Source organism: Leucopleurus acutus (genome assembly GCF_964270905.1).
Source record: "Leucopleurus acutus genome assembly, chromosome: X".
NCBI classification, from domain to species: Eukaryota; Metazoa; Chordata; class Mammalia; order Artiodactyla; family Delphinidae; genus Leucopleurus; species Leucopleurus acutus.
This window is the reverse complement of record NC_139148.1, coordinates 16,142,107-16,168,019: the sequence shown is the minus strand read 5'-3', so window position 1 is coordinate 16,168,019 and position 25,913 is coordinate 16,142,107. Positions and strand designations below refer to the sequence as shown.

Here is a 25,913-nt window from a genome sequence, read left to right as displayed (position 1 = left end):
TGGGGAATAGTTAGAGATTGAGTAGGCAGGAGAGAGACCACAGCCTTGCAGGTTCAGATAGGCTGGCTCTGGAAGGGCTTTGAGGGACAAGCCAGGGGCTGGAAGGCTGTGGCTTATCTGCTCCGCTCATCTGCACAACGCTGGAAGGCCCACGGCACCAAGCTCCTGCCTCTGACTGAGGGGTGAACTCCGATCTCTGACCCTTAACCCCGAGGATCCATGGACCAGTACGCCCAGTGTGTTCTTTCCTTCCCGGCGGGCGGGCGGCAGACGGCGCATGCGCCCTGGACAGAGAGGCAGAGGTGGGAACGGCCGGCAGAGGGCGCAGGCGCTCTTGGCCGGAGCCTCCCGGGCGGGGCAACCCTCGCTGGGAAAGAGTTGAGAGCAGAGGTCGGTGGGAAAGCGGGCTCCGCGCTGGGCAGCGGGCAGTGGGCGTGGCTAGGACGGGGGCGGGGCGAGGCGGTTCCGGAAGGAAGTGGTTCCGGGTCCCGCGGCCCAGCTGCGGGAGCTGTGGTGCGGCTCCTGTGTGAGGCGGCGGCCGTGTGAGGGGCGAGGCCTGAGGGTTCGGCGGCGGCGGCGGCGGCGGCGGCGGCGGCGGCGGCGGCGGGAACTTCTCGGTCGGGTGAGCGGCCCTGGGGGGCGGGCGGCGCGAGGAGGTCCCGGCCTGCGGGGAGGGCGTGTCCGTCGCATGGGAGGGGCGGTTCTTGGGTGGCGGGTGGGGCGGCGGGGAGGATGCGGAGGCCCAGCTCGGGATCTCGGGGGACTGCTCCCCTGCCCCTGCCTCTGGCCACCGGACCGGTGCCTTATTTTAGACGTGGCGACCCGGGCACCTGCTGCCGAGGCTCCCGATCCTCGCCCATTGTCCGCAGGCTTCTGTCCCCGGCGATTTGGAGTGTCTGTCATGGAGCCGGGGGGGAGGGCGGGGCGGTGTCCAGGGACGGTGCCCTTTTCCCAGAGGCGGCTCCGGACGCATCGCCTGCGGGACCCGAGCCGAGGAGCCCCCGCTTTGTCCTTCTCCGGAGGTTCTCCTGCCGCTCAGCGGCATCTTCTCCGGTAACGTCCAGAATGAGTAGTGAAGGCTGCTCTTTATCCTGCATTGTAAAGTAAAACTTGTCTTTTTAGAAACGTATACTGAAAATTGGCGCATCTCCTGTGCTTCTTTAGGGTGTATTAGGAAACTGGGCCGGCCACTGTCAGGACTGTCCTGTCGGTAGGTCGGGAGGGAAAGAAACGTGAGAGAAACTTATCCTCCCAAATATTTTCCTGCCGAGGTGCTTTTCGAGCTGCCTCTTAGGTGACTGCTTTTCTTTTCTGGAATAAAGTAAAAACTACAGGTAGAAATCAAGAAAGTCTCTCATACTTCTGGCCAGGCAACCTTTTTAACGTTTTTCTGTATGCGAACTGGTACGAATGAAAGACTGGAATTTGAAAAGAAAAGGTTTTGATGTGGATTCATGGTGAGTGCTTTATTTTTCAATGGTGTTTTAATGGTAACGGTATAGAATGCTTTATTTTTTCATGTGGTATTTTTTAAAATGGCTGCTAAAATGTTCATTTGAAAGCCCTGCCCTTGCACACCCTCCCCAGAAGCCTTTAAAATGTCTGATTAGAAACATTTAGTCATATTTATATACAAAATTTCTAAAATATGCAAAACCACGGTGAAGAAGGTGCACTCTTTAACCATTCAAGTATCCATTGTGAATATAGGTACACTGAGGATGCTCCTCCAGTCTTTTTCCATGCAGAGACGAATGCATGAATTTTTCTAAAGTGGATTCTTTTTGGTAACTGTTTTTCTTTTCCTGGCTACGTAGCATGCCATTATTTGGCTGCAGTAATTTATTTAGTCGGTTTTTTTATTCTCAGTTTTTCACTACTTAAACACATTGTTGGTGAATTGTAAAACCTGCACGTCCGTGATTACTTCCTTAGTGTACATTCCTAGATGATAGAATTGTTGGGTTTTTTAATGTGAATTTCCCTCTGGAAAGGATGTGCTATTTTGCACTCCCACCAACAATCTGTGAGTGTCCTTTTCCCCACCCTAGCAAAAGGCAACATTTAAAGGATTTCTATAAGAACACTTTGGGGCCACTTATATTCTTCTCCAACCAAGTACAGGTATCCTTCTCTGGCTATCACCTCTTTTTCTTTTTTTCCTTCTTATTTGTTGATGGCAATTTGGTTTCTCATCTTCTATTTCACCTTTACCAGTTTAGTAAAGAAGGGTTATCTAAGTGGGGCAAAGGCATTATAAAGTGAACAGATTTGAAGTCAGGGCTTCCTTGAATTCCAGTATATCTGATTACCTTGAACATGTCACTTACCTTTTCTAAGGGACTATTTCCTCAACTCTGAATTAGAGATTATAGTGCCTTTGCCTTACCTTTCTTACAGGGTGATTTTAAGGGTCAAATGAGACATTTATGGAGAGTATATTTAAACATACTTTGTCTCATTGCTAATTATTGCCATCTTGTAAAAATTTCAGAGCACATAAGCATCTTGATTTTTTAATGTAAATTTCTGAATTCAGAAAGCTGTTCTGGGCTTCCCTGGTGGCGCAGTGGTTGAGAGTCCGCCTGCCGATGCAGGGGACACGGGTTCGTGCCCCGGTCCGGGAAGATCCCACGTGCCGCGGAGCGGCTGGGCCCGTGAGCCATGGCCGCTGAGCCTGCGCGTCCGGAGCCTGTGCTCCGCAACGGGAGAGGCCACAACAGTGAGAGTCCCGCGTACCACACACACAAAAAAAGCTGTTCTGTGATACCCTTTGCCCCCACTCTTTCACCCCTTAAATTTGAAGTATTATAATGCTGCCCTAGATTATATTGAAAATGATATCAGAGCTATGAAATTAGGTGAATGAATGAATCCACACATGTTGAAGGAGAAAATATTTAAAGGCACTATATATAAAGCTGAGGGGGACAGATAAAAAGCTAAATAAAACACAATCCTTGGGATCATGATAAATAAAACATAGTCTTTGTGCCCTACAGGCTACAGAATATCCAGGCAGCTAGGGAGCATAAAAGCTGCTTTCCAAATTTAGATGGCAATTTTAGATGTGTTGCAGGATGTCAACTATTCTCAAGTGTGCTAAAGTCCAATTCTGCTGACCGAGCATCTACGCAAATGACCAGGCAGTCTCTTCAGAGTCATCTTTATGAAGGTAGGAGTTGCAAGGTGGGGAAGTGTTAGTATTGGAGTCTGAGAACCTGGATGCTGATTTTACGTCTTTCTCTTGGGGCAGGTTGGTTAACTTTTATGAGGATTGGTCTCTTCACCTGTGAAATGGAGGTAATTCCAGCTTCCTCAAAGGCTTCTGAGGATTAAAGGCTTGAGATAGTGTTTGCAAAACACTTAGTGAACTAGGAAGTACTGATACTCATGTGATCCTTCTTAGCTAGTGAAGACTGAGCTTCTCTAGTGAAGAAACTAGGACTCTTCCAACTTTGTGTGGCTTGCCTCTAGCAGTCACTGGCACTCAGCAATGTTTGCCAAATTAACATAAAATGTGACCGCTGATAAAAATTCAGTCTGGACCTTTGAAGAAGGTAATATGTAAATGTGGAATATTGGGAGAGGTTGACTACATTATTTGGAGTTGATATTAGGAATCAAAGGAAACATTGAACTAATTGGACCTAGACTCATTCCTACTATGACTGTCATTCTACATTATGTCCCCAATGCCATGCACATAGTCTCTCCTTAACAACATTAAACCTGCTCAAGTTGCTCCCATTTCAAAACCTCTTCCCTAGACCCCTGTCACCCAGCTGCAACCCAGTTTCTCTCCTCCCATGCCAGACAAACTTGTTAGAAGGCGTTGGTATTAATTGGCTTTCTCAGTTTCCTTACCTTCCACTTAGTCCTCAAGCCATGTATTAACACTTTTCATTTCTTTTATTGGGTCTCTATGCAGCTGTTGCCATAAAAGTCTTCTATTTTTTTTTTTTTTTTTTGCGGTACGCGGGCCTCTCACTGTCGTGGCCTCTCCCGTTGCGGAGCGCAGGCTCCGGACGCGCAGGCTCAGTGGCCATGGCTCAGGGGCCCAGCCGCTCCGCGGCATGTGGGATCTTCCTGGACCAGGGCACGAACCCATGTCCCCTGCATCGGCAGGCGGACTCTCAACCACTGCGCCACCAGGGAAGCCCAAAAGTCTCCTTTCTTGAAACATCCTTCTATGCTCTGGGGTTCCCTCCTTCCTCAGAGGATGTTCTTTCTCAGTCTTCTTGGCTGGTTCATCTCCTTGAAAGGTTGATGTTTCTGTAGGCTTGATCCTTCTAGTGATATACCAGCTCTGGAATAATTTATAGAGCATTGAGGCAATCTGATGTTTGAAGGTTTGGTAGAATTCCCCTGTGAAACGATCTGGGCCTGATGCTTTTTTATGGGATATTTCCTTAATAACTTTCTCTGTTTCTTTTATGGAAGTTGGTCCGTTTAAGCTTTTTAATGCAGTCAGTTTTAGTAATCTCTATTTTTCTAACAAATTATCCCTTACATCTGGGCTTTTAAATTTATTGGATATAATCTCTTACGATTCAAAATTTTTCTTCTATTTCAGTGGTTATTTCCCCTTTGCTCTTTCTTATTTTGTGTACTTGTGCTTTCTCTCTTTTTTCCTAGGCAAGTTATATAAGTTATTTAGTGGTTTATCCATTTTAATTTTTCCAAAAACTACAGAATTTTGAATTATTACTTAGATGCAGTTTTCTATTCTCTTCCTCTACTTTTGTTTTTATTGTTTCCTTCCTTGTGCTTTGTTATTTTTTAGTTTCTTTTTTTTTTACCTTGGAAATAAATTTATTTACTTTTATTCTTTCATTTTTATTGATAAATATGTTTAGTGCAATGAATTTTCCTTTGATCACTGCTTTAAATGCATCCCATAGAATCTGATATGTAGTGCTTTTATTGTCATTATTTCTTTAAAAATTTACCTTAGAGTACCCAGGAGTTGTTTAATAAGAGGTTTTAAAATTTCTAGGTGGAATTTCTCTTTTTTGTTTTTATTAGTAGATTCTAGTTTTATTGCATTATGATCAGAGAGTATTGCTTGTAATAGTTCTATTATGTGGAGGTTACTGATGTTTTTTTCTTTGTGACCTAATATATGATTATTTTTGGTGATGTGGTGTGGGCACTTCAGAAGAGTATTCTCTAGTATCAGAGTGTAGAGTTTGATAAATATCCTTAAGATTTACCCTGTTGATTATGCTGTTTAGATCTTCTATCTCATTTTTGGCTTACCTAATCTGTCTAATATACCACTGAAAGTGGTATATGAAAGTCTCCTATTATTAGTGTTTCTATCTGTGTCTCCTTGCATCTGTTGTAGTTTTTGCTTCATAAAGGTGGTTGCACTGTTATATTCATGTAAATATGTGTATTTTTATTTGTTCTCTCTTCTTCGAGGATTGTGGCTTTTAGCATTAAAAAGTGTCTTTCTTTGGCATGATGAATGCTTTGGGGCTTGAATTGTGCTTTTGCCTGATTCTAGGTTTGCCACCCCTGCTCTCTGTTTCCATTTGCCTTGTATAATTTGGCCATCCTTTTATTTTTAACTTTTCACAATCACTTTGTTTTAGATATGTTTTTTTATACAACTCCTTGTTTTGTGAGCCAAATTGTACCTGTTTATTTTAGTAGATGAGTTAATAAGCCCACCACATTTATTGTTAGGACTGATATATTTGGTCTATCGTAATATTTTATAATCATGTGTATTTTGTTATATTTGCTATTTCTTTTTGCTATGAGGTGTAGTTTTTGCTCTTTTATTTTAAAAAGAGGAAGGTTTTTATTTTTGTTCTAATGGTTAACCTTTGTACTTACACCTTTTAAAATGCCCTTACTCCCCTGTTTATTTAGCCTGTTCTGTGTGTGAGAGAAATACATTTCATCCATGAAATCAAAGTAGACTAATGGTAGGCAACAGTGGGGTTCTGTATCCACTTCCAGCTCCTCACTACTGAGGAACTGTGACAGCATCCAGCCACTGTGGCTGGGAGAATAAGCCATGCCCTGCTCTCCTGAGGTCTGGCTTCCTCTGAACTGCTGATCGCCCTCTTGTTCTGTGGGCTCTAACTTGGTCCCGTACTGTGCTGCCAGTGTGGCGTCTTTGTTGTAAGGGCTTTCCTGGGCAATTCTTTGCATTTGTAAATGCTGAACTCACATTTAGTATGGGATCTCTGTCAGTTGATTTTTCTTTTTTTTGGTAACAGCTTTACTGAGATATAATTAACATACCACACAATTTACCCATTTAAAAGTCTACAATTCAGTGTTTTTTTAGTATATTCACAGAGTTGTGTAACCATCATCACAGTCTAGTTTTAGAACATATTCATCCCACCAAAAAGAAACCCTGTGCCCACTCCTCCCAATGCCCCCCTCCCCCCACCGCACCTAGGCAACCACCAATCTACTTTCTGTCTCTATGGATTTGCCTATTCTGGACGTTTCATATAAAGCAGTCATACAATATGTGGTCTTTTGCAACTAGCTTCTTTCCCTTAGCATAATGATTTCAAGGTTCATCCCTGTTTGACTGTGTGTCAGTACTTCATTCCTTTTTATGGCCAGATAATATTCCATTGTACAGGGATACTACATTTTGTTTATTCATTCATCTCTCAATGAACATTTGAGTTGTTTCTACATTTTGGCTCTTGTGAATAATGCTGTTATGAGCATTTGTGTACAAGTTTTTATGCAGGCATATATTTTTATTTCTTTTGGGTATATACCTAGGATTTGAATTGCTGGGTCATATGGTAACTCTGTTTAATTTTTTAAGGAACTGCCAGACTGTTTTCCAAAGTGGCTGCATCATTTCTTTTGAGTTTATTTTCCCCTGGGCACCTTGTAATTTATTCTTCACTTCTGAGAAAATTTAGTCTTTTTCTCCCATTCTTTCCCCTTAGTTTGATTATTTTTTTTTCTGTCATATCACTATGTTTTTTTGGTATGTTTCTGTTCTTAGTTTTTAAATTTCTGATTCAAGGTGAGTTTTTTAAAATATATATTCCTAAATGCTTTTGGATATATTTAATTCTGTTTAGAGTATACAGTTAGAGTTTTCTTCTGCTTCATGTTTTTTTGGGGGGAGGAATTTTCCTCAGTTGAGAAATTCTCTTTTTCCACTTTCTTGTAAACACATGGGGATCATCAGACTAAAATTTTTGCAAATCTAATGAGTATGAAATGGTATCTCTTTGTTTTAATTTTATCTTCCTAGTAGGTAGTGTTGAATATCTTTTTGTATGTTTATTGGACAGTTATGTTTCCTCTTTGTTGAAAACTCTAAGGATAGAGTTGCCATTTATTGAGGTGGAACAGACCTTGGGAGGAGCAGATTTTGGAGGAAGGTCAGGAGTTTGCTCTTGGACATGTTTACAGCATCCAATAGGCTTTTGGATGTGGAAGAGTGCAACAGAGAGGGTGAGGGCTGGAGATGTCAATTTGGGGGTTGTTAGTATATAGAGAGTATTTAAAGCCATGAGACTGAAGGAAAGTGCAGACTGGGAAGAGAGTGTAGACAATGAGAAGTCAAAGACTGAAGTCACTATTTAGAGGAAGACTGTGTTCACTATTTAGGGGTCAGGCTGCTGAGGGGGGAGGTGAGGAAAAACCAGCAAAGGAGACAGAAAGCATTGTTAGGGGTAGGAGGAAAACCAGGAAAGTGTAGTATTCTGGAATCCAAGTGAAGAAAATGTTTCTGGGAGGAAGGTGTGATTGACCATCAAGTGCTGCTGGTAGATCCAGGAGAAGGAGGGAAAATAGCCATTGAATTTAGTAACATGGATTTCGTTAGTGATCTTGACTGGAGCAGTTTGGTGGAGTGGAAAGCTAGATTGGTGAGGGGCCAAGTAGAATGGGGGGAGAAGAATGGGAGAGAATGACTGTGGTAAACAGTCAGCCCTTTGAGGAATTTGGTTGTAAATGGAGAGAGAGGTAGTAGGGTGATGGGAGGGACCTAATGGAGAGGGGGAAGTGATGTCATGGAGGAGGAGAATTGCTTTCAGCTGGGTAAGCGTATGTGTCCAGTGCAGTCCTGGTTGGGTGGCCTTTTTTGACACCAGCATCCCCTTCAGCATCCTCCTGGGAGTGGATGCCCCTGCTGTCCATTCATCTTTCCATGTCCAAGGGCACACAAATTCACTCACTGCCCCTACACAGTTCACTCCAAAGGAGCAGTATAAATGAATTTCTCTTTTGTAATTGGCATCTCCTTCGCCCCAGTCACAAACGCTGCTGGTGTTTCTGCCTTTTCTTTTTTTTTTTCTCGCCCTCTCTGTCTTAAAGCATCCTTTGATTAACTTTGCTAGTCACAAGTAAGTTAGTTTAAATCAGGGATCAGCAATCTTTTTTGTAAAGGACCAGATAGTAAATATTTTAGACTTTGTGGACCACATACAGTCTCTGTTGCATATTCTTCTTTTTAAACAACACTTAAAAAATGTAAAAACCGGGCTTCCCTGGTGGCGCAGTGGTTGAGAGTCCGCCTGCCGATGCAGGGGACACGGGTTCGTGCCCCGGTCTGGGAGGATCCCACATGCCTCGGAGCGGCTGGGCCCGTGAGCCATGGCCGCTGAGCCTGCACGTCTGGAGCCTGTGCTCCGCAATGGGAGAGGCCACAACAGTGAGAGGCCCACATACCGCAAAAAAAAAAAGAAAGAAAGAAAGAAAAAAAAATGTAAAAACCATCTTAGCTCAGACTCTAGGATTTAAATTAACTCTCCTGTCTTATGCATTAAGCCCCTGAGCTACTACTGTTCATTACTAGCTGATGCACCCAAAAAAGCAAATGCAAATAAAGTTAACTTTAAAACAAAAGCTTTATTGAGATATATTTTACAGGTTTAAAATGTACAATTCAGTGATTTTTGGTATGTTTGCAGAGTTGTGCAACCATCTCCATAATATCTGCTCTAATCTTACAGCACTTGCATCACCCCAAAGGTAATGTTTTTACAGCTTTGAGGTGTAATTTATATGCAAAAAAATGCACCCATTTTTGAGTGAATAGTTTGAATTTTTTTTTCTTGTTAGTCATCCATTTTATGCACATCAGTGTATACATGTCAATCCCAATCTCCCAGTTCATCCCACCACAACCCCCACCCTCCACCGCTTTCCACCCTTGGTGTCCATTCGTTTTTTTCTCTACTTCGGTGTCTCAATTTCTGCTCTGCAAACCGGTTCATCTATACCATTTTCTAGATTCCACATATATGTGTTAATATATGATATTTGTTTTTCTCTTTCTGACTTCACTCTGTATGACAGTCTCTAGATGGATCCACATCTCTACAAATGAACCAATTTCATTCCTTTTTATGGCTGAGTAATAGTCCATTGTATATATGTACCACAACTTCTTTATCCATTCGTCTGTGGATGGGCATTTAGGTTGTTTCCATGACCTGGCTATTATAAATACTGCTGCAATGAACATTGGGGTGCATGTGTCTTTTTGAATTATGGTTTTCTCTGGGTATATGCCCAGTAGTGGGATTGCTGGGTCATATAGTAATTCTGTTTCTACTTCTTTAAGGAACCTCCGTACTGTTCTCCATAGTGGCTGTATCAATTTACGTTCCCACCAACGGTGCAAGAGGGTTCCCTTTTCTCCACACCCTCTCCAGCATTTGTTGTTTGTAGATTTTCTGATGATGCCCATTCTAACTGGTGTGAGGTGATACCTCATTGTAGTTTTGATTTGCATTTCTCTAGTAATTAGTGATGTTGAGCAGCTTTTCATGTGCTTCTTGGCCATCTGTATGTCTTCTTTGGAGAAATGTCTATTTAGGTCTTCTGCCCATTTTTGGATTGGGTTGTTTGTTTTTTTAATATTGAGCTGTGTGAGCTGTTTATATATTTTGGAGATTAATCCTTTGTCCGTTGATTCATTTGCAAGGAGACAACCCATTCTGAGGGTTGTCTATTCGTCTTGTTTATGGTTTCCTTTGCTGTGCAAAAGCTTTGAAGTTTCATTAGGTCCCATTTGTTTATTTTTGTTTTTATTTCCATTACTCTGGGAGGTGTATCAAAACAGATCTTGCTGTGATTTATGTCAAAGAGCGTTCTTCCTATGTTTTCCTCTAAGAGTTTTATAGTGTGCGGTCTTACATTTAGGTCTCTAATCCATTTTGAGTTTATTTTTGTGTATGGTGTTAGGGAGTGTTCTAATTTCATTCTTTTACATGTAGCTGTCCAGTTTTCCCAGCACCACTTATTGAAGAGACTGTCTTTTCTCCATTGTATATCCTTGCCTCCTTTGTCATAGATTAGTTGACCACAGGTGTGTGTGTTTATCTCTGGGCTTTCTATCCTGTTCCATTGATCTCTGTTTCTGTGCCAGTACCATATTGTGTTGATTACTGTAGCTTTGTAGTATAGTCTGAAGTCAGGGAGTCTGATTCCTCCAGCTCCGTTTTTTTCCCTCAAGACTGCTTTGGCTATTCGGGATCTTTTGTATCTCCATACAAATTTTAAGATTTTTTGTTGTAGTTCTTTAAAAAAATGCCACTGGTAATTTGATAGGGATTGCATTGAATCTGTAAATGGCTTTGGGTAGTATAGTCATTTTCACAATATTGAGTCTTCCAATCCAAGAACATGGTATATCTCTCCATCTGTTGGTATCATCTTTAATTTTTTTCATCGGTGTCTTATAGTTTTCTGCCTACAGGTCTTTTGTCTCCCTAGGTAGGTTTTTTCCTAGGTATTTTATTCTTTTTGTTGCAGTGGTAAATGGGAGTGTTTCCTTAATTTCTATTTCAGATTTTTCATCATTAGTGTATAGGAATGCAAGAGATTGCTGTGCATTAATTTTGTATCCTGCTACTGTACCAAATTCATTGATTAGCTCTAGTAGTTTTCTGGTAGCATCTTTAGGATTCTCTATGTATAGTAACATGTCATCTGCAAACAGTGACAGTTTTACTTCTTCTTTTCCAATTTGTATTCCTTTTATTTCTCTTTCTTCTCTGATTGACATGGCTAGGACTTCCAAAACTATGTTGAATAATAGTGGTGAGAATGGACATCCTTGTCCTGTTCCTGATCTTAGAGGAAATGCTTTCAGTTTTTCACCATTGAGAATTATGTTTGCTGTGGGTTTGGCGTATGTGGCCTTTATTATGTTGAAGTAGGTTCCCTCTATGCCCACTTTCTGGAGAGTTTTTATCATAAATGGTGTTGAATTTTGTCAAAAGCTTTTTCTGCATCTATTGAGATGATCATATGGTTTTTCTCCTTCAATTTGTTAATATGGTGTATCACATTGATTTGCGTATATTGAAGAATCCTTGCATCCCTGGGATAAATCCCACTTGATCATGGTGTATGATCCTTTTAATGTGTTGTTGGATCCTGTTTGCCAGTATTTTGTTGAGGATTTTCGCATCTATATTCATCAGTGATATTGGTGTGTAATTTTCTTTTTTTGTAGTATCTTTGTCTGGTTTTGGTATCAGGGTGATGGTGGCCTCATAGAATGAGTTTGGGAGTGTTCCTTCCTCTGAAATTTTTTGGAAGAGTTTGAGAAGGATGGGTGTTAGCTCTTCTCTAAATGTTTGATAGAATTCACCTGTGAAGCCATCTGGTCCTGGATTTTTGTTTGTTGGAAGATTTTTAATCACAGTTTCAATTTCATTACTTGTGATTGGTCTGTTCATATTTTCTCTTTCTTCCTGGTTCAGTCTTGGAAGGTTATACCTTTCTAAGAATTTGTCCATTTCTTCCAGGTTATCCATTCTATTGGCATAGAGTTGCTTGTAGTAGTCTCTTCGGATGCTTTGTATTTCTGCGGTGTCTGCTGTAACTTCTCCATTTTTGTTTCTAATTTTATTGATTTGAGTCCTCTCCCTCTTTTTCTTGATGAGTCTGGCTAATGGTTTATCAATTTTGTTTATCTTTTCAAAGAACCAGCTTTTAGTTTTATTGATCTTTACTATTGTTTTCTTTGTTTCTATTTTATTTTTTTCTGCTCTGATCTTTATGATTTCTTTCCTTCTGCTAACTTTGGGTTTTGTTTGTTCTTCTTTCTCTAGTTCCTTTAGGTGTAAGGTTAGATTGTTTATTTGAGATTTTTCTTGTTTCTTAAGGTAGACTTGTATAGCTATAAACTTCCCTCTTAGAACTGCTTTTGCTGCCTCCCATAGGTTTTGGATCGTCGTGTTTTCATTGTCTTTTGTTTCTAGGTATTTTTTGATTTCCTCTTTGATTTCTTCAGTGATCTCTTGGTTATTTAGTAATAAATAGCCTCCATGTGTTTAGCCTCCATGTGTTTTGTGTTTTTTACGTTTTTTTCCCTGAAGTTGTTTTCTAATCTCATAGTGCTGTGGTCAGAAAAGATGCTTGATATGATTTCAATTTTCTTAAATTTACTGAGGCTTGATTTGTGACCCAAGATGTGATCTATTCTGGAGAATGTTCTGTGCGCACTTGAGAAGAAAGTGTAATTTGCTGTTTTTGGTTGGAATGTCCTATAAATATCAATTAAATCTATCTGGTCTATTGTGTCATTTAAAGCTTGTGTTTCCTTATTGATTTTCTGTTTGGATGATCTGTCCATTGGTGTAAGTGAGGTGTTAAAGTCCCCCACTATTATGGTGTTACTTTCAATGTCCTCTGTTACAATTCTTAGCAGTTGCCTTATGTATTGAGGCGCTCCTATGTTGGGTGCATATATATTTATAATTGTTATATCTTCTTGGATTGATCCCTTCATCATTACGTAGTGTCCTTCCTTGTCTCTTGTAACATTCTTTATTTTAAAGTCTATTTCATCTGATAGGAGTACTGCTACTCCAGCTTTCTTCTGATTTCCATTTGCATGGAATATCTTTTTCCATCCCCTCACTTTCAGTCTGTATGTGTCCCTAGGTCTGAAGTGGGTCTCTTGTAGACAGCATATATATGGGTCTTGTTTTTGCATCCATTCCGCAAGCCTGTGTCTTTTGGTTGGAGCATTTAATCCATTCACGTTTAAGGTAGTTATCAATATGTATGTTCCTATGACCATTTTCTTAATTGTTTTGGGTTTGTTTTTGTAAGTGTTTTTCTTTTCTTGTGTTTCCTTAGAGAAGTTCCTTTAGCATTTGTTGTAGAACTGGTTTGGTGGTGCTGAATTCTCTTAGGTTTTGCTTGTCTGTAAAGCTTTTGATTTCTCCATCGAATCTGAATGAGTTCCTTGCCAGGTAGAGTAATCTTGGTTGTAGGTTCTTCCCTTTCATCACTTTATGTATATCATGCCACTCCCTTCTGGCTTGTAGAGTTTCTGCTGAGAAATCAGCTGTTAACCTTATGGGAGTTCCCTTGTATGTTATTTGTCGTTTTTCCCTTGCTGCTTTCAATAATTTTTCTTTGTCTTTGATTTTTGTCAGTTTGATTACTATGTGTCTTGGCGTGTTTCTCCTTGGGTTTATACTGTATGGGACTCTCTGCGCTTCCTGGACTTGGGTGGCTATTTCCTTTCCCATGTTAGGGATTTTTCCAACTGTAATCTCTTCAGATATTTTCTTGGGTCCTTTCTCTCTCTCTTCTCTTTCTGGGACCCCTAAAATGTGAATGTTGTTTTGTTTAATGTTGTCCCATAGGTGTCTTAGGCTGTCTTCATTTCTTTTCGTTCTTTTTTCTTTATTCTGTTCTGCAGCAGTGAATTCCACCATTCTGTCTTCCAGGTCACTTATCCATTCTTCTGCCTCAGTTATTCTGCTATTGATTCCTTCTAGTGTAGTTTTCATTTCAGTTATTGTATTGTTCATCTCTGTTTGTTCTTTAATTCTTCTAGATCTTTGTTAAACATTTCTCACGTCTTCTCGATCTTTGCCTCCATTCCTTTTCCGAGGTCCTGGATCATCTTCACTATCATTATTCTGAATTCTTTTTCTGGAAGGTTGCCTATCTCCACTTCGTTTAGTTGTTTTTCTGGGGTTTTATCTTGTTCCTTCATCTGGTACATAGCCCTCTGCCTTTTCATCTCGTCTACCTTTCTGTGAATGTGTTGTTTTTTCTTTTTTCCTTTGCGGTACGCGGGCCTCTCACCGCTGTGGCCTCTCCTGTTGCAGAGCACAGGCTCCGGATGCGCCGGCCCAGCAGCCATGGCTCCCAGGCCCAGCTGTTCCGCGGCATGTCAGATCTTCCCAGACCAGGGCACGAACCCGTGTCCCCTGCATCAGCAGGCGGACTCTCAACCACTGCGCCACCAGGGAAGCCCCGAATGTGGTTTTTATTCTACAGGCTGCAGGATTGTAATTCTTCTCGCTTCTGCTGTCTTCCCTCTGGTTGATGAGGCTATCTACTAGTTTGAATTTTAATAAAGATAATTTTAATATTAGCAGAGGAAAATATTCTAAGTAATACTTTTTTTCTCACATAACCAGTAAATCTCACTTGTAAACATTTTCTCCCAAGTGACCTACACCTTTCTCTTTAAATCAGTAGTTTTATAGTCCTGGGGCCAGCAGAATCCGCATCACCTGGGAACTTGCTAGAAGTGGGGCCACCCCAGAAGAGAACCCAGCATTGTGTGTTGTAACCAGCCTCTCAGGTAATTCTGCCGTGCACTAAAGTTGGAGAACCACCACTCTAAGGTCTATCCCTGAGTGGAACTGCTGGGTCATAGGATATGAGCGTGTTCAAGTTTAACGGGTACTGCCAACCCCTTCCAAAGTGGTTATACATGTGTATACTCACCTGCTTAGCAGTATACGAGAGTCCCCATCTTGTTCCCATCTTTCCACAGCCTCACCAATACTCTGGAATATGCAACTTCAGGGCTTTTTGGTTTGTTTGTTTTTTGTCATTCTGACAGGTGTGGCATGGTTATGATCTGAATTGGTATTTCCTCAATTACTACTGAGGTTGAACGTCTCAGATGTCCATAGGTCATTTGAGTTTTCTGTTCTGTAATGTGCTGTTTGGTGTCTTTTGCCTGTTGAATAAATACAATTATGTAAACAAATAATCACAATGTATTGAAATAATTGCAGAATAAACTCAGAATTCCCAAGAAGAAAGAAACTCAGGGGGAAAGAAAGAAAGTTAAAGAAAGAATTTCAGGGGAGATTATGGTCAAACAGTCCTGAAAGCATAGGGATTTGTCAGGCAGAGTGAGGGAAAGCCATCTATGTAATATGAACAGAACAGCCTGATCAGGGAAAAGCAAGTAGTTTGCTGTGGTGGACGAATAGGATATATGGAGGAAAAGACATATGTAAGGCTAGGAGAAAGGTAGGGAGTGACTAGACGTATGTATTTTAAATTTGTTTAATCTTTTACTGATTGTTGGGCATTTGGGTTATAACTAGTTTGGGTGGATTTTTTTCTTTCCTATTATAAATGAAGCTTATATAAACATCTTAGTATATATAGCTGCTTTTTTCTTTTAAATTATTACCTTAGAATAATACATTTAAACTGAAATTATTAGTTTAAAGGAAAGTAGGCATGATTAGTTTCATAATTTCTTACATATTTCAAGGTTACCTATCATTAGGGAAATGCAAATCAAAACTGTGGTGAGGAACCACTTCACCCCCACTAGGATAGCTATAATTGAAGAGACAGACAATAACAAATGATATTGGGGATGTGGAAAAATTGGAACCTTCATACATTGCTGATGGGAATGTAAAATGATGTAGCTGCTTTGGAAAAGTTTGGCAGTCTCCCAAGAAGTTAAACGTAGAGTTATTGTATGACCCAGCATTTCTACTCCTAGGTTTATACCCAAGAGAGACGAAAAACTGTGTCTACACAAAAACTTGTACACAAATGTTCATAGCAGCATTATTCATAGTAACCAAAAAAATAGAAACAACCCAAATGTCCATTGAGAGATCAATGAATCTCAAAATGTGGTGTACCCATACAATGGAGTATTATTCAGCCGTAAAAAGGATGAACTAGTGATACATGGTAAAACCCTTGAAAACATTATGCTAAGGGAAAGAAGCCAGTCACAAAGGATCACATATTTGTATGATTCCGTTTATATGAAAGGTACAGAGTAGGTAAATACATAGGAACCGAAAGTAGATTAGTGGTTCTCAGAGGCTAATCTAAGGAGGAGAGGAATGGGGAGTGACTGCTAATGGGGTTTCTTTTAGTGGGGATGAAAATATTCCAAAATTAGATTGTGGTGATGGTTATGCATCCCTGTGAATATACTAAAAACATTGAACTGTACACTTAAATAGGTGAGTTGTACGGTAATGTGAACTATATTTCAGTAAGTGTTCTTCAAAAAATAAAATGGATAAAAAAATTACCCTCTGGGAAAGATATACTTTTTCATCATCACCAACAGTATTTGGTGTCTCTCGCACAACCTTTGGGGTTATTATATTTGTTCAATTTAATAGGTATATACCCAAAGCTTCTTTAATTAAATTATAAGTTCCCTCAGTAGAATGTAAGCTCCAGGAGGGCAAGAATTTTTGCCTGTTTCTCTTCACTGCTGTCTCCCCAGAACAGTGCCAGGCAAATAATAGGTACTCAGTAGCATTTGTTAAATGAATACTTTTTTTTTTTAACATTTTTATTGGAGTATAATTGCTTTACAATGGTGTGTTAGTTTCTGCTTTATAATGAAGTGAATCAGTTATACATATACATATATCCCCATATCTCTTCCCTCTTGCGTCTCCCTCCCTCCCACCCTCCCTATCCCACCCTTCTAGCTGGTCACAAAGCACCAAGCTGATCTCCCTGTGCTATGCAGATGCTTCCCACTAGCTATCTGTTTTACATTTGGTAGTGCATATATGTCCATGTGTCCTCCCCGTGTCCTCAAGTCCATTTTCTAGTAGGTCTGTGTCTTTATTCCTGTCTTGCCCCTAGGTTCTTCATTACCTTTTTTTTTTTTTTTTTTTAGATTTCATATATATGTGTTAACATACGGTATTTGTTTTTCTCTTTCTGACTTGCTTCGCTCTGTAGGACAGACTCTAGGTCCATCCACCTCACTACAAATAACTCAATTTCGTTCCTTTTTATTGCTGAGTAATATTCCATTGTATATATGTGCCACATCTTCTTTATCCATTCATCTGTCGATGGACACTTAGGTTGCTTCCATGTCCTGGCTATTGTAAATAGAGCTGCAATGAACATTTTTTTATTTTTAGTTACTAAGAAAACACTTTCCCCTTTACTGTCTTAATTTCATAGTACATCTGAACTAATTGTTCTTCCTAGCCTCACACTCTTTTTGGAAAGAAGCAGTGTGTAACTAAATGAATTGAATTGAATGTACTTCTGGTGAGTGATCTAGTTCAAGTCCTTTGATCTTATATGCTATTACTTCCTTCTGAAATTTATTATAATAGTAGTTTTCAAATGTTTGACTATGAGGACTCCCTTTTCAAACCAATGCCCACATAGTTATAGTTGTACTTTTTGTATCAGTCAGTGGAAAAACTACATAGTGACAAGAAGCCATTTATATTTTAACAGTGGCCATAGTATCTTCAGAAATTTGCAAAATAGAGGTTCTAATATATGAGACATATACTTATTCATTCTATAGTCTGTGTATGGTGGCTGTATGTATTATTCATGGGCCCATGGCAGTAATTTTGAAAGCCATCAGGGGTTTGGAGACAGTAAGTTGGGCACTATGTAATTATAGTATCAAAACCGAGGAAGACTACTGAAATGTAAATAATAGTATGAAAGTTTATACCCAAATCATATTTTTTTAATTCAGCTCCTAAACCTATCAGTTTCTTTTTTTTTTTTTTTTTTTTTTTTTTTTTTTTGCAGTACGCGGGCCTCTCACTGTTGTGGCCTCTCCCGTTGTGGAGCACAGGCTCCGGACGCGCAGGCTCAGTGGCCATGGCTCACGGGCCCAGCCGCTCCGCAGCATGTGGGATCTTCCCGGACCGGGGCACGAACCCGTGTCCCCTGCATCGGCAGGCAGACTCTCAACCACTGCGCCACCAGGGAAGCCCTATCAGTTTCTTTTAAAGACTGAAAAATATTTTAAAAATCAAGTCTATATGTCTTTTAAAATTTACTTATTTGACATTATTTGTTTTAGCAAAAAATCAGAAGCAAACTAAATGTCTAATCATGCTTAATTAAGTTTTGGTATGTTTATCTGATAGAAGTTAGGTGGCAATTGAGTATGATTATTAGGCATTGTAATTCTTATTATCTGACAGTTTTAAAAGTAGGATATATCATCAAGTATTCCTAAAGATGTTGACTGTGATTATATGAACGTAACTGCGATTATATGTACATAACCAACAGCGGAAGTTGGGAAGGGGTAGTAGTGGTTGTGCTCAGATAGAGGAATTCTGGGGAAGTTTTTCCTCTTTTTGAAACACTTATTTATCAGTTGCTGTGTGCCAGGCAATATTCTAAGCTCTTTTCATGCCTTAACTCAGGGATCATGAAACTACAACGCATTTGGAGCCCTTTGGGGCCTGTTTTTTGTGGCCCAAATGGTTTTTATATTTTTTAAGCATTTTTTTAAAAAGAAGAAGATAATGTGATAGAGACCTTATATGGCCTGCAAAACCAAAAATAGTTACTCTCTGGCCCTTTACAGAAGAAGCTTGCTGACCCTTGATCTAATTCATTTTATCCTTATAAGATTCCAATAAGGTGGGTCCTATGAGGAAACTGAGGCACAGAGGGCTTAAATTACTTTTTGTCAGTGGCGTTCACTGTTTTTAGAGCGGGTTGCAGGCCATTTCTACAAACTTGCTAATATTGTGTTTCTTTGCAGTGTAAAAAGTGGATAGTGGCTCACATGTCAAAGGATGGCACGGTCACGCTCTAGATCCCCCAGGTGGAGGCACAGGTGAGCAGTCCTTAGTTTAGCAGCGTAAGCATGGGTTTGGGATGTGCTTCGACTTTCAAATTCACCAGTGTTGTTAAGAACCTATTTTAATAAGCTCGTGGACTTGGTTATTCACAGTAGCTGCTTTATAGTGATCGACCTTATATTTCTAGATTCTAGGACCTGACAGCTTTCTTTAATTATGGCTGGCAGCTAGAATTAATCCATAATAAAAGAAATGCAATGGCCACAGAAAGGAAGACTGAGAAACACCTTTGAGAGTGTTATATATTTTGCATCAGTAAGTGGTTTAGAACTCTTCAGTGTATATTCAGTTTAATTATTTTCATAATCAATATGTTTGAAGAAATTGGGAGTTTCCTATGTCTTCTTCTTCATGGTAGAGTAATAGAATTTTGAACAACTCAATTATAAATCAACTCTCCTCTTTGCTTGTTGGTAGTATCAATAGTATATATAATTAGATTGGAACAATTTAACCAGTTTTTACTGTATACCTGCTATAGGCAGGTTCTGGGGCTACAAAGGCAAATTTGTGTACAGGGCCTCAGCAAGCACGCAGCCTGACTGGGCAGATTGACACCATAGGCAACTATGATACTGTAGGAAAAGTGTTGTGCTACTACTGACTGGGACAAGGTATTCTGGATCCACGGGGAGGGAATAGTTCTGCTTTTGTGGAGGGGAAGGAGGGATACCAAGAAAATCTTCAAAGAAGAGATGAGATTTAAGGATGGGTAGAATTTTTTTTCTTTTTTTTGGCCTCATCATGTAGCTTGTGCACTCTTAGTTCCCCGACCAGGAACTGAACCTGGGCCCTTGGCAGTGAGAGTGCGGAGTCCTAACCACTGGACTGCCAGGGAATTCTCAATGATGGGTAGAATTTTTAAATGCAGAAAGAGAGAAGAAAAGTATTCCAGTTAAGGGGATGACAAGAGCAAAGGTGCAGAGCTGTGAAAGTGACTAGTACATTTTACAACTTTAAAGAGGACCACAATTACATACGCAAAAGACAGATCAAGATTTTTCATGTTAATACGGCTTGGTCATGATGCTTGTTCATTATGGTTCTCCAATGACTAATCAATCATTTCTTCAACAGTTTTCATTTTGTAGTTCACAAGACCAAATTGTAATGGGGAGGAACTTCAGAAAGAAAAGGGAATGCAAAGAAGCAAATGGCTTGAACATGGAGGGCCTCACAGAGGTCATTTTGTTTCACCCTTTTTGGTAGGCTCTGGTGAAGGGGCGCAAAAGACCCTGCCAAGCTTAGTGCCTGATTTCTGGATGCCTTCTCAGGACTCTTTGTCACCAACTGTAAAGGGTCTGATATCTTACCCGACTTGCAAGCTAGCACATCAGTGTGTCACAAGGCACTTTTGGATCAGAGACAAAGGCCTTTATTACTCATATGCAGCAGGCGACTTGAGCTTCATGTTCCTGTGCTCCCCTTACCTCTAGTCCCCTGAGGGTGGGCGATGCTGACATAGCTGAGGAACCCGAGCCCCATTAGGGACAGCAAGCAACCCTGCCCAGCCTTTGCCTTGGAGGAGACATTATCTTGTTATCCTGGACAGCAAGCACATTGGCCCTCTGCCCCTTAGGGAAGCCCTATCCCCATCTTCCCAGGCAGTTTGCCTTGGAACAAAAGCTCAGGAGGCATGCAGAGCACAAGACATCCAAGGAGAATTGTCTCCCAACAGACTCTTTGGGTCTCTTTTGTCTCTTTAGGAGAACTAAAAATAATAGCCACCATTCCAGCAATCTCCTTCAGAATAAAGGGGCTCTGTACAATAGAACCCTGAGATGAAATATAATATCAAAGCACTATTCCATGTGAGGTAAGGATTAAAGTAAGAGATTGAGTTTTTCATCAGTCTGGAAGACCTCAGCCTCTGGCTGCCAGCTTTTCTCCTTAGCAGTGGAAGAGATGAAGTCTTCCAGGAAGTCCTCGGAGGCTCCAGTTGCTTCTTCCTGTGAAGAGGTGCAGCCAGCTGGATGACGGAGTTTCTACTTCAGCTAAATAATGCACTTGCCAGTACATCTAGCTTGGTGACTCTAAAGGGAGATATTGGCAAGTCCAGTGTATAAATCCCAGTATGTACGTGAGGAAGATAAATCAGCCTCGTTTCTCGTAGGAAGGACCCAGACATGTCACCAAAAGGAAAGGCTTTTGCTCCTGGTTACTCCAACTCCGTGGCAGCTGCTGCAGAGGGGGCGATAACAAAAGCTGCAAGGGTAGCTGCCTCATTGGTTAGAAGACATTAAACCCTCAGGGAGGAAATTGGAAGATTGGACAGGTCAGATGGGAGGAAAGGTCCCCAGGTGCCAATTTGAACTTTGTTGTGTTCCAGATAGTGTCACTCCTCTCTCTTAACCTGAAGTCTGGGTAACTCAGGCTGTTTCCCCAGATACTCCTAGGAGCCTTCCTCCTCAGTTGGAATGAAAGGCTCCATGTTGGCAATGCTGAGGTATTGGAGAAGGTAGTTACAGAAAGGATGTGCTGTCCCTGGAGAGCATTATAGCTGCATTAAAGCACACATTCACCAAAGTTACAATCTCTGGTTCAACAGCACACCTTTCATTTTATATGTAAGGGGACAGGTCTGGGAAAGAAAACTTATTTATGTTAGTAGTATTTACGGAGGGACTAAGCATGAGGTCCATGTCTTTTTTTTTTTTTTTACATCTTTATTGGAGTATAATTGCTTTACAATGGTGTGTTAGTTTCTGCTTTACAACAAAGTGAATCAGTCATACATATACATATGTTCCCATATCTCCTCCCTCTTGCATCTCCCTCCCTCCCACCCTCCCTATCCCACCCCTCCAGGTCACAAAGCACCGAGCTGATCTCCCTGTGCTATGTGGCTGCTTCCCACTAGCTATTTACCTTACGTTTGGTAGTGTATATATGTCCATGCCTCTCTCTCGCTTTGTCACAGCTCACCCTTCCCCCTCCCCATATCCTCAAGTCCATTCTCTAGTAGGTCTGTGTCTTTATTCCTGTCTTACCCCTAGGTTCTTCATGACATTTTTTTCTTAAATTCCATATATATGTGTTAGCATACGGTATTTGTGTTTCTCTTTCTGACTTACTTCACTCTGTATGACAGACTCTAGGTCTATCCACCTCATTACGAATAGCTCAATTTCGTTTCTTTTTATGGCTGAGTACTATTCCATTGTACACATGTGCCACATCTTCTTTATCCATTCATCTGATGATGGGCACTTAGGTTGTTTCCATGTCCTGGCTATTGTAAATAGAGCTGCAATGAACATTTTGGTACATGAGTCTTTTTGAATTTTGGTTTTCTCGGGGTATATGCCCAGTAGTGGGATTGCTGGGTCATATGGTAGTTCTATTTGTAGTTTTTTAAGGAACCTCCATACTGTTCTCCATAGTGGCTGAACCAATTCACATTCCCACCAGCAGTGCAAGAGTGTTCCCTTTTCTCCACACCCTCTCCAGCATTTATTGTTTCTAGATTTTTTGATGATGGCCATTCTGACTGGTGTGAGATGATATCTCATTGTAGTTTTGATTTGCATTTCTCTAATGATTAGTGATGTTGAGCATTCTTTCATGTGTTTGTTGGCAGTCTGTATATCTTCTTTGGAGAAATGTGTATTTAGGTCTTCTGCCCATTTTTGGATTGGGTTGTTTGTTTTTTTGTTATTGAGCTGCATGAGCTGCTTATAAATTTTGGAGATTAATCCTTTGTCAGTTGCTTCATTGGCAAAGGCCCTCTTCCTCCCACCCTCTCCACTTACTGTTTAAGGATGTAGTTTTTGCTTCTTGATATAAACTTAGTAGAGAGAGTAGACAATCAATTGGGGAAACTGTGGGGTCAGTTTTGGGTGTGAGTTTGGATTTATTGTGCATCATAAACTCTTGGAATCTAATTTAATTTCAGAGGTTATGTTCAGTTTTCCAGAGACTCCTACATATTTACTTGTGTGAATCTAGCCCTCCTTCTGCTTATTTCTTACTTGACCATTGAACCTGATGTAAGCTTTTGTTGACTGGCCCTTTTGCCAGAACTTTGCTGTCAGCAATCTTCCAAAATAGATGCTGCTGCATACCTAAGCTGGTCCTCCTCCAACAGGATGGGTGTGCTCAGCTCATTTTGATATGCACATGGGGTACATTAGTTAAGATGAAAAGAGTATGCTTGTTGAATCGGGCGGAAGCATAATCAGACTCCCAAGTGAACAATTTAGAATGCAAATATCACAAATTGATGAATTTAATTTGAGTGGAAGAAGCAGGGAAAAGCAAATGTTTTATTTGGGTAAGTCATGTTAAGACAAACTTAGTCTATTGTCTTTGAATGGACTAAACTTTTCTGTATTTGTTTACATAGGTCTTTATCACCAGTACCTAGAAATTCTGAACACTACAAGCAAAGACCTGAGCATTATGGCTATGAATATAGGAAGGATCCAAAAAGACCTGTCACTTGGAGAATGGACAATGAGAAACATGGACAGAGTAAACCAAGGATTCCTTCTCGTGAAACTCTACATTACCGATCTTATGAACATAGATCATCTTCCCCAAACATAAGAAGAAACTCTTTAGAAAATTTTTATACTTATAAGCCTCCCCAAGTATATTTACCAGGAAGAGGGGATGATAGTAACAGAAGATCTCAGTATATGCCCAAATACTCAGAAGGTGTACTCTACAAGGAGCACCAGAGGAATTGTTATCCCCAGAAAGTGCAAGGAAGGTATTTTCCTGATGACCACAGAGTTAGAGGAAGTGGAAAAGGAGGGAAACCACCTCTGAGGTCAATAGCAGATTCTTTTAGATTCGAAGGACAGTGGCATGAAGATGAATTGAGGCACCAGAGGATACAAGACGAAAAATATTCTCAGTCACTTAGAAGAGGCTCTGAAGATTTTGAGAAAAGGAGCTCTTTTCAGACGAGGTATAGGATAACATTAAACCTGGGTAATTTGGTATAAAGACTCAAGTAAAAAAAGTCTCTTTACTTTGTGGTTGAAGAAAACCACCTTGAAAAGCTTTTGTCTAAAAAGATTAAAAGCATTGTAATGTAGTTTTGGTCCACTGGTAGTAGTGAAGTGTTTATTTTTAGAGTGAATCATGTTGATGGCTAGAATATTAAAAAAAAATGATGCTATTTTCCTAAGTGCCTTGTGCATCTATGAGTTGGCTTCAGGGATTATAGGTTAACTTGCCACTGTGCTGTGCATTTAAAGCCATGTTGCCCAACATTCCACACACATAAATTCTCACTTCTCTCTAGTGCAAGTGTAAACTGCTTTATGTCAACACAGGTATCCTGAGGATCGTGATTTCAGAAAATATGGACACACATCAAAAAGACCTCAAGACGTGGAGAGGTATGAAAACAGAGAGCCTCCCAGGAGCCCGCAGTGGAAGTCCAGGCATTTTCTCCCTTCTTACCAAGAGAAGAAAGATCAATGGAACCTTGGACCCCAAACTCTTCGATATGCTCCGAGGGAATTCCCAGAGACCAGTTCAGCAGCCAAGGTATCCTGTGACTATCGCCACAAACATCGTAAGACCTCAGATGGGGACCAGGACTTTTATGATGGAAGAACTCAGAAGTACTCTAAGGAGGAAGATAGAAAATTCGGTTCTCAAAAAGGCCCTGTAAATAGAGAGTCCGATTGCTTTAATGCTGGAAGAGGGAGAGAGACTGAAGGTGGGCAAGTCAAAGAGCCTTTTAAGCCATCTAAGAAAGACTGCACTACCTGCACTCATTCAGATAAAAGCGACGTTGGTTTGAGACCCTGTAATGACAAACGGAAGGACAAAATAAAGAAAGAAGGGGCTGGCAGAAAAGAGAGCAACTCTTCCCATAACCGACTTGATAAGAGTAAAAAACTTTCTGACTCGAAACCTTCATCTTCCGTTCTTCGGAAGAAATCACTTACAGTTAAAGTAGATGTGAAGAAAACATCCAGGTATTATCTTTGTTTTTTTCTATAACTGTTTCTGCCACCTTTATTTGAACCTTTGAAAATAGAATTAATGATGTGTTTAGAGTTCGAGCTGGGGGGCGGGGATTGCTTGGATTTTTCAAAAAAGCCCTCTAATGGGGATGAATCCCATGATTAGTAACATGGGGTGACGTCATGTCTGTTCGTTTCCACGTTTGTATCTCAAGATGCTTTTTGGGTGAAGGGCATTCTATGGAGTTGTTCCTCTTCATGAATTTACATGTTTTTATGCTGCCAGATTTTCTATATCCACGGATAGGCTGGGTGGTGCTCAAGGAGACCCGTTCCTTGCTTAGTTTCTCAGAGCCTGTTGCCTGAAATTCAGAGAATTTTTGACCTGGAAGGGACGTTAGCAGACCCTGATTTTATAGAGGAAGAGATTGAGGCAGTGAGAGATGAAGTGACTTATCTAAGTCCGTGCCTGGGGCTCAAATTCACATGTCCCCTTGTGACTCAAGGAGGTGGATGACTTAATGTGGTTCTTGCTGCCGTCTCAAAAGGAGTGGTGCTCAACTGACTAGCTTCTCCTAGGTAGAGGCAATTAGGCTAGAGTCTAGAAAGAGGCCTATTTATAAGACATTTGGTTTAGCTCTTGATTGTTTAACAAAAATGACTACTTTTGTAATAAGTTATATTCTCCTGCAGTGGATTGCATGCTTTTTTCTATTATGAATATTACCTCTTTATGGATTCTGAGAATAATAAGGCACTGACACTTGGATGTGTCAGCTAAGTCTTTTTGTTACCTTAATACACTACCAGTATGTGAATTAAAAAGTGAAGGACCATGTTGATTTGGTGTATTTATGTTCACCATTGACTCATATCTGTATTTGAATCAAAAACTAGAGGGAACAAAATATGATGGTGAGGGAGGTAAACCCACAGTCTTTTTTTTTAAACAGAATATATTTTGCTTCTTTCCTTAAAGTTAGATATGGCAGTCCCCCTCCCTGATATTTTTCTTACATTCATTGTACTTGCAACAAATATTTTAAAATATACATATGTATATTTATATGTACACAGAAAGAATTTATAAATATGATTATATTACAGAAAGTCGGACAAATAG

At 40.4% G+C, this 25,913-nt stretch overlaps 2 protein-coding genes across 2 annotated transcripts in view; both read left to right on the top strand.

Moving 5' to 3' along the window:
* EIF1AX (eukaryotic translation initiation factor 1A X-linked) overlaps positions 1-25,913 on the top strand; it is a 396,407-nt gene that overhangs the window by 149,970 nt on the left and 220,524 nt on the right. The gene's annotated exons all lie outside the window — the stretch shown is intronic.
* BCLAF3 (BCLAF1 and THRAP3 family member 3) overlaps positions 571-25,913 on the top strand; it is a 66,415-nt gene continuing 41,072 nt past the window's right edge. Inside the window, 6 exon segments of the mRNA XM_082864206.1 lie at positions 571-622; positions 3,003-3,175; positions 3,257-3,303; positions 18,764-18,838; positions 23,209-23,778; positions 24,149-24,802. Of these exon segments, the coding sequence (XP_082720332.1) occupies positions 18,798-18,838; positions 23,209-23,778; positions 24,149-24,802 (1,265 nt within the window). The 5' untranslated portion in view covers positions 571-622; positions 3,003-3,175; positions 3,257-3,303; positions 18,764-18,797.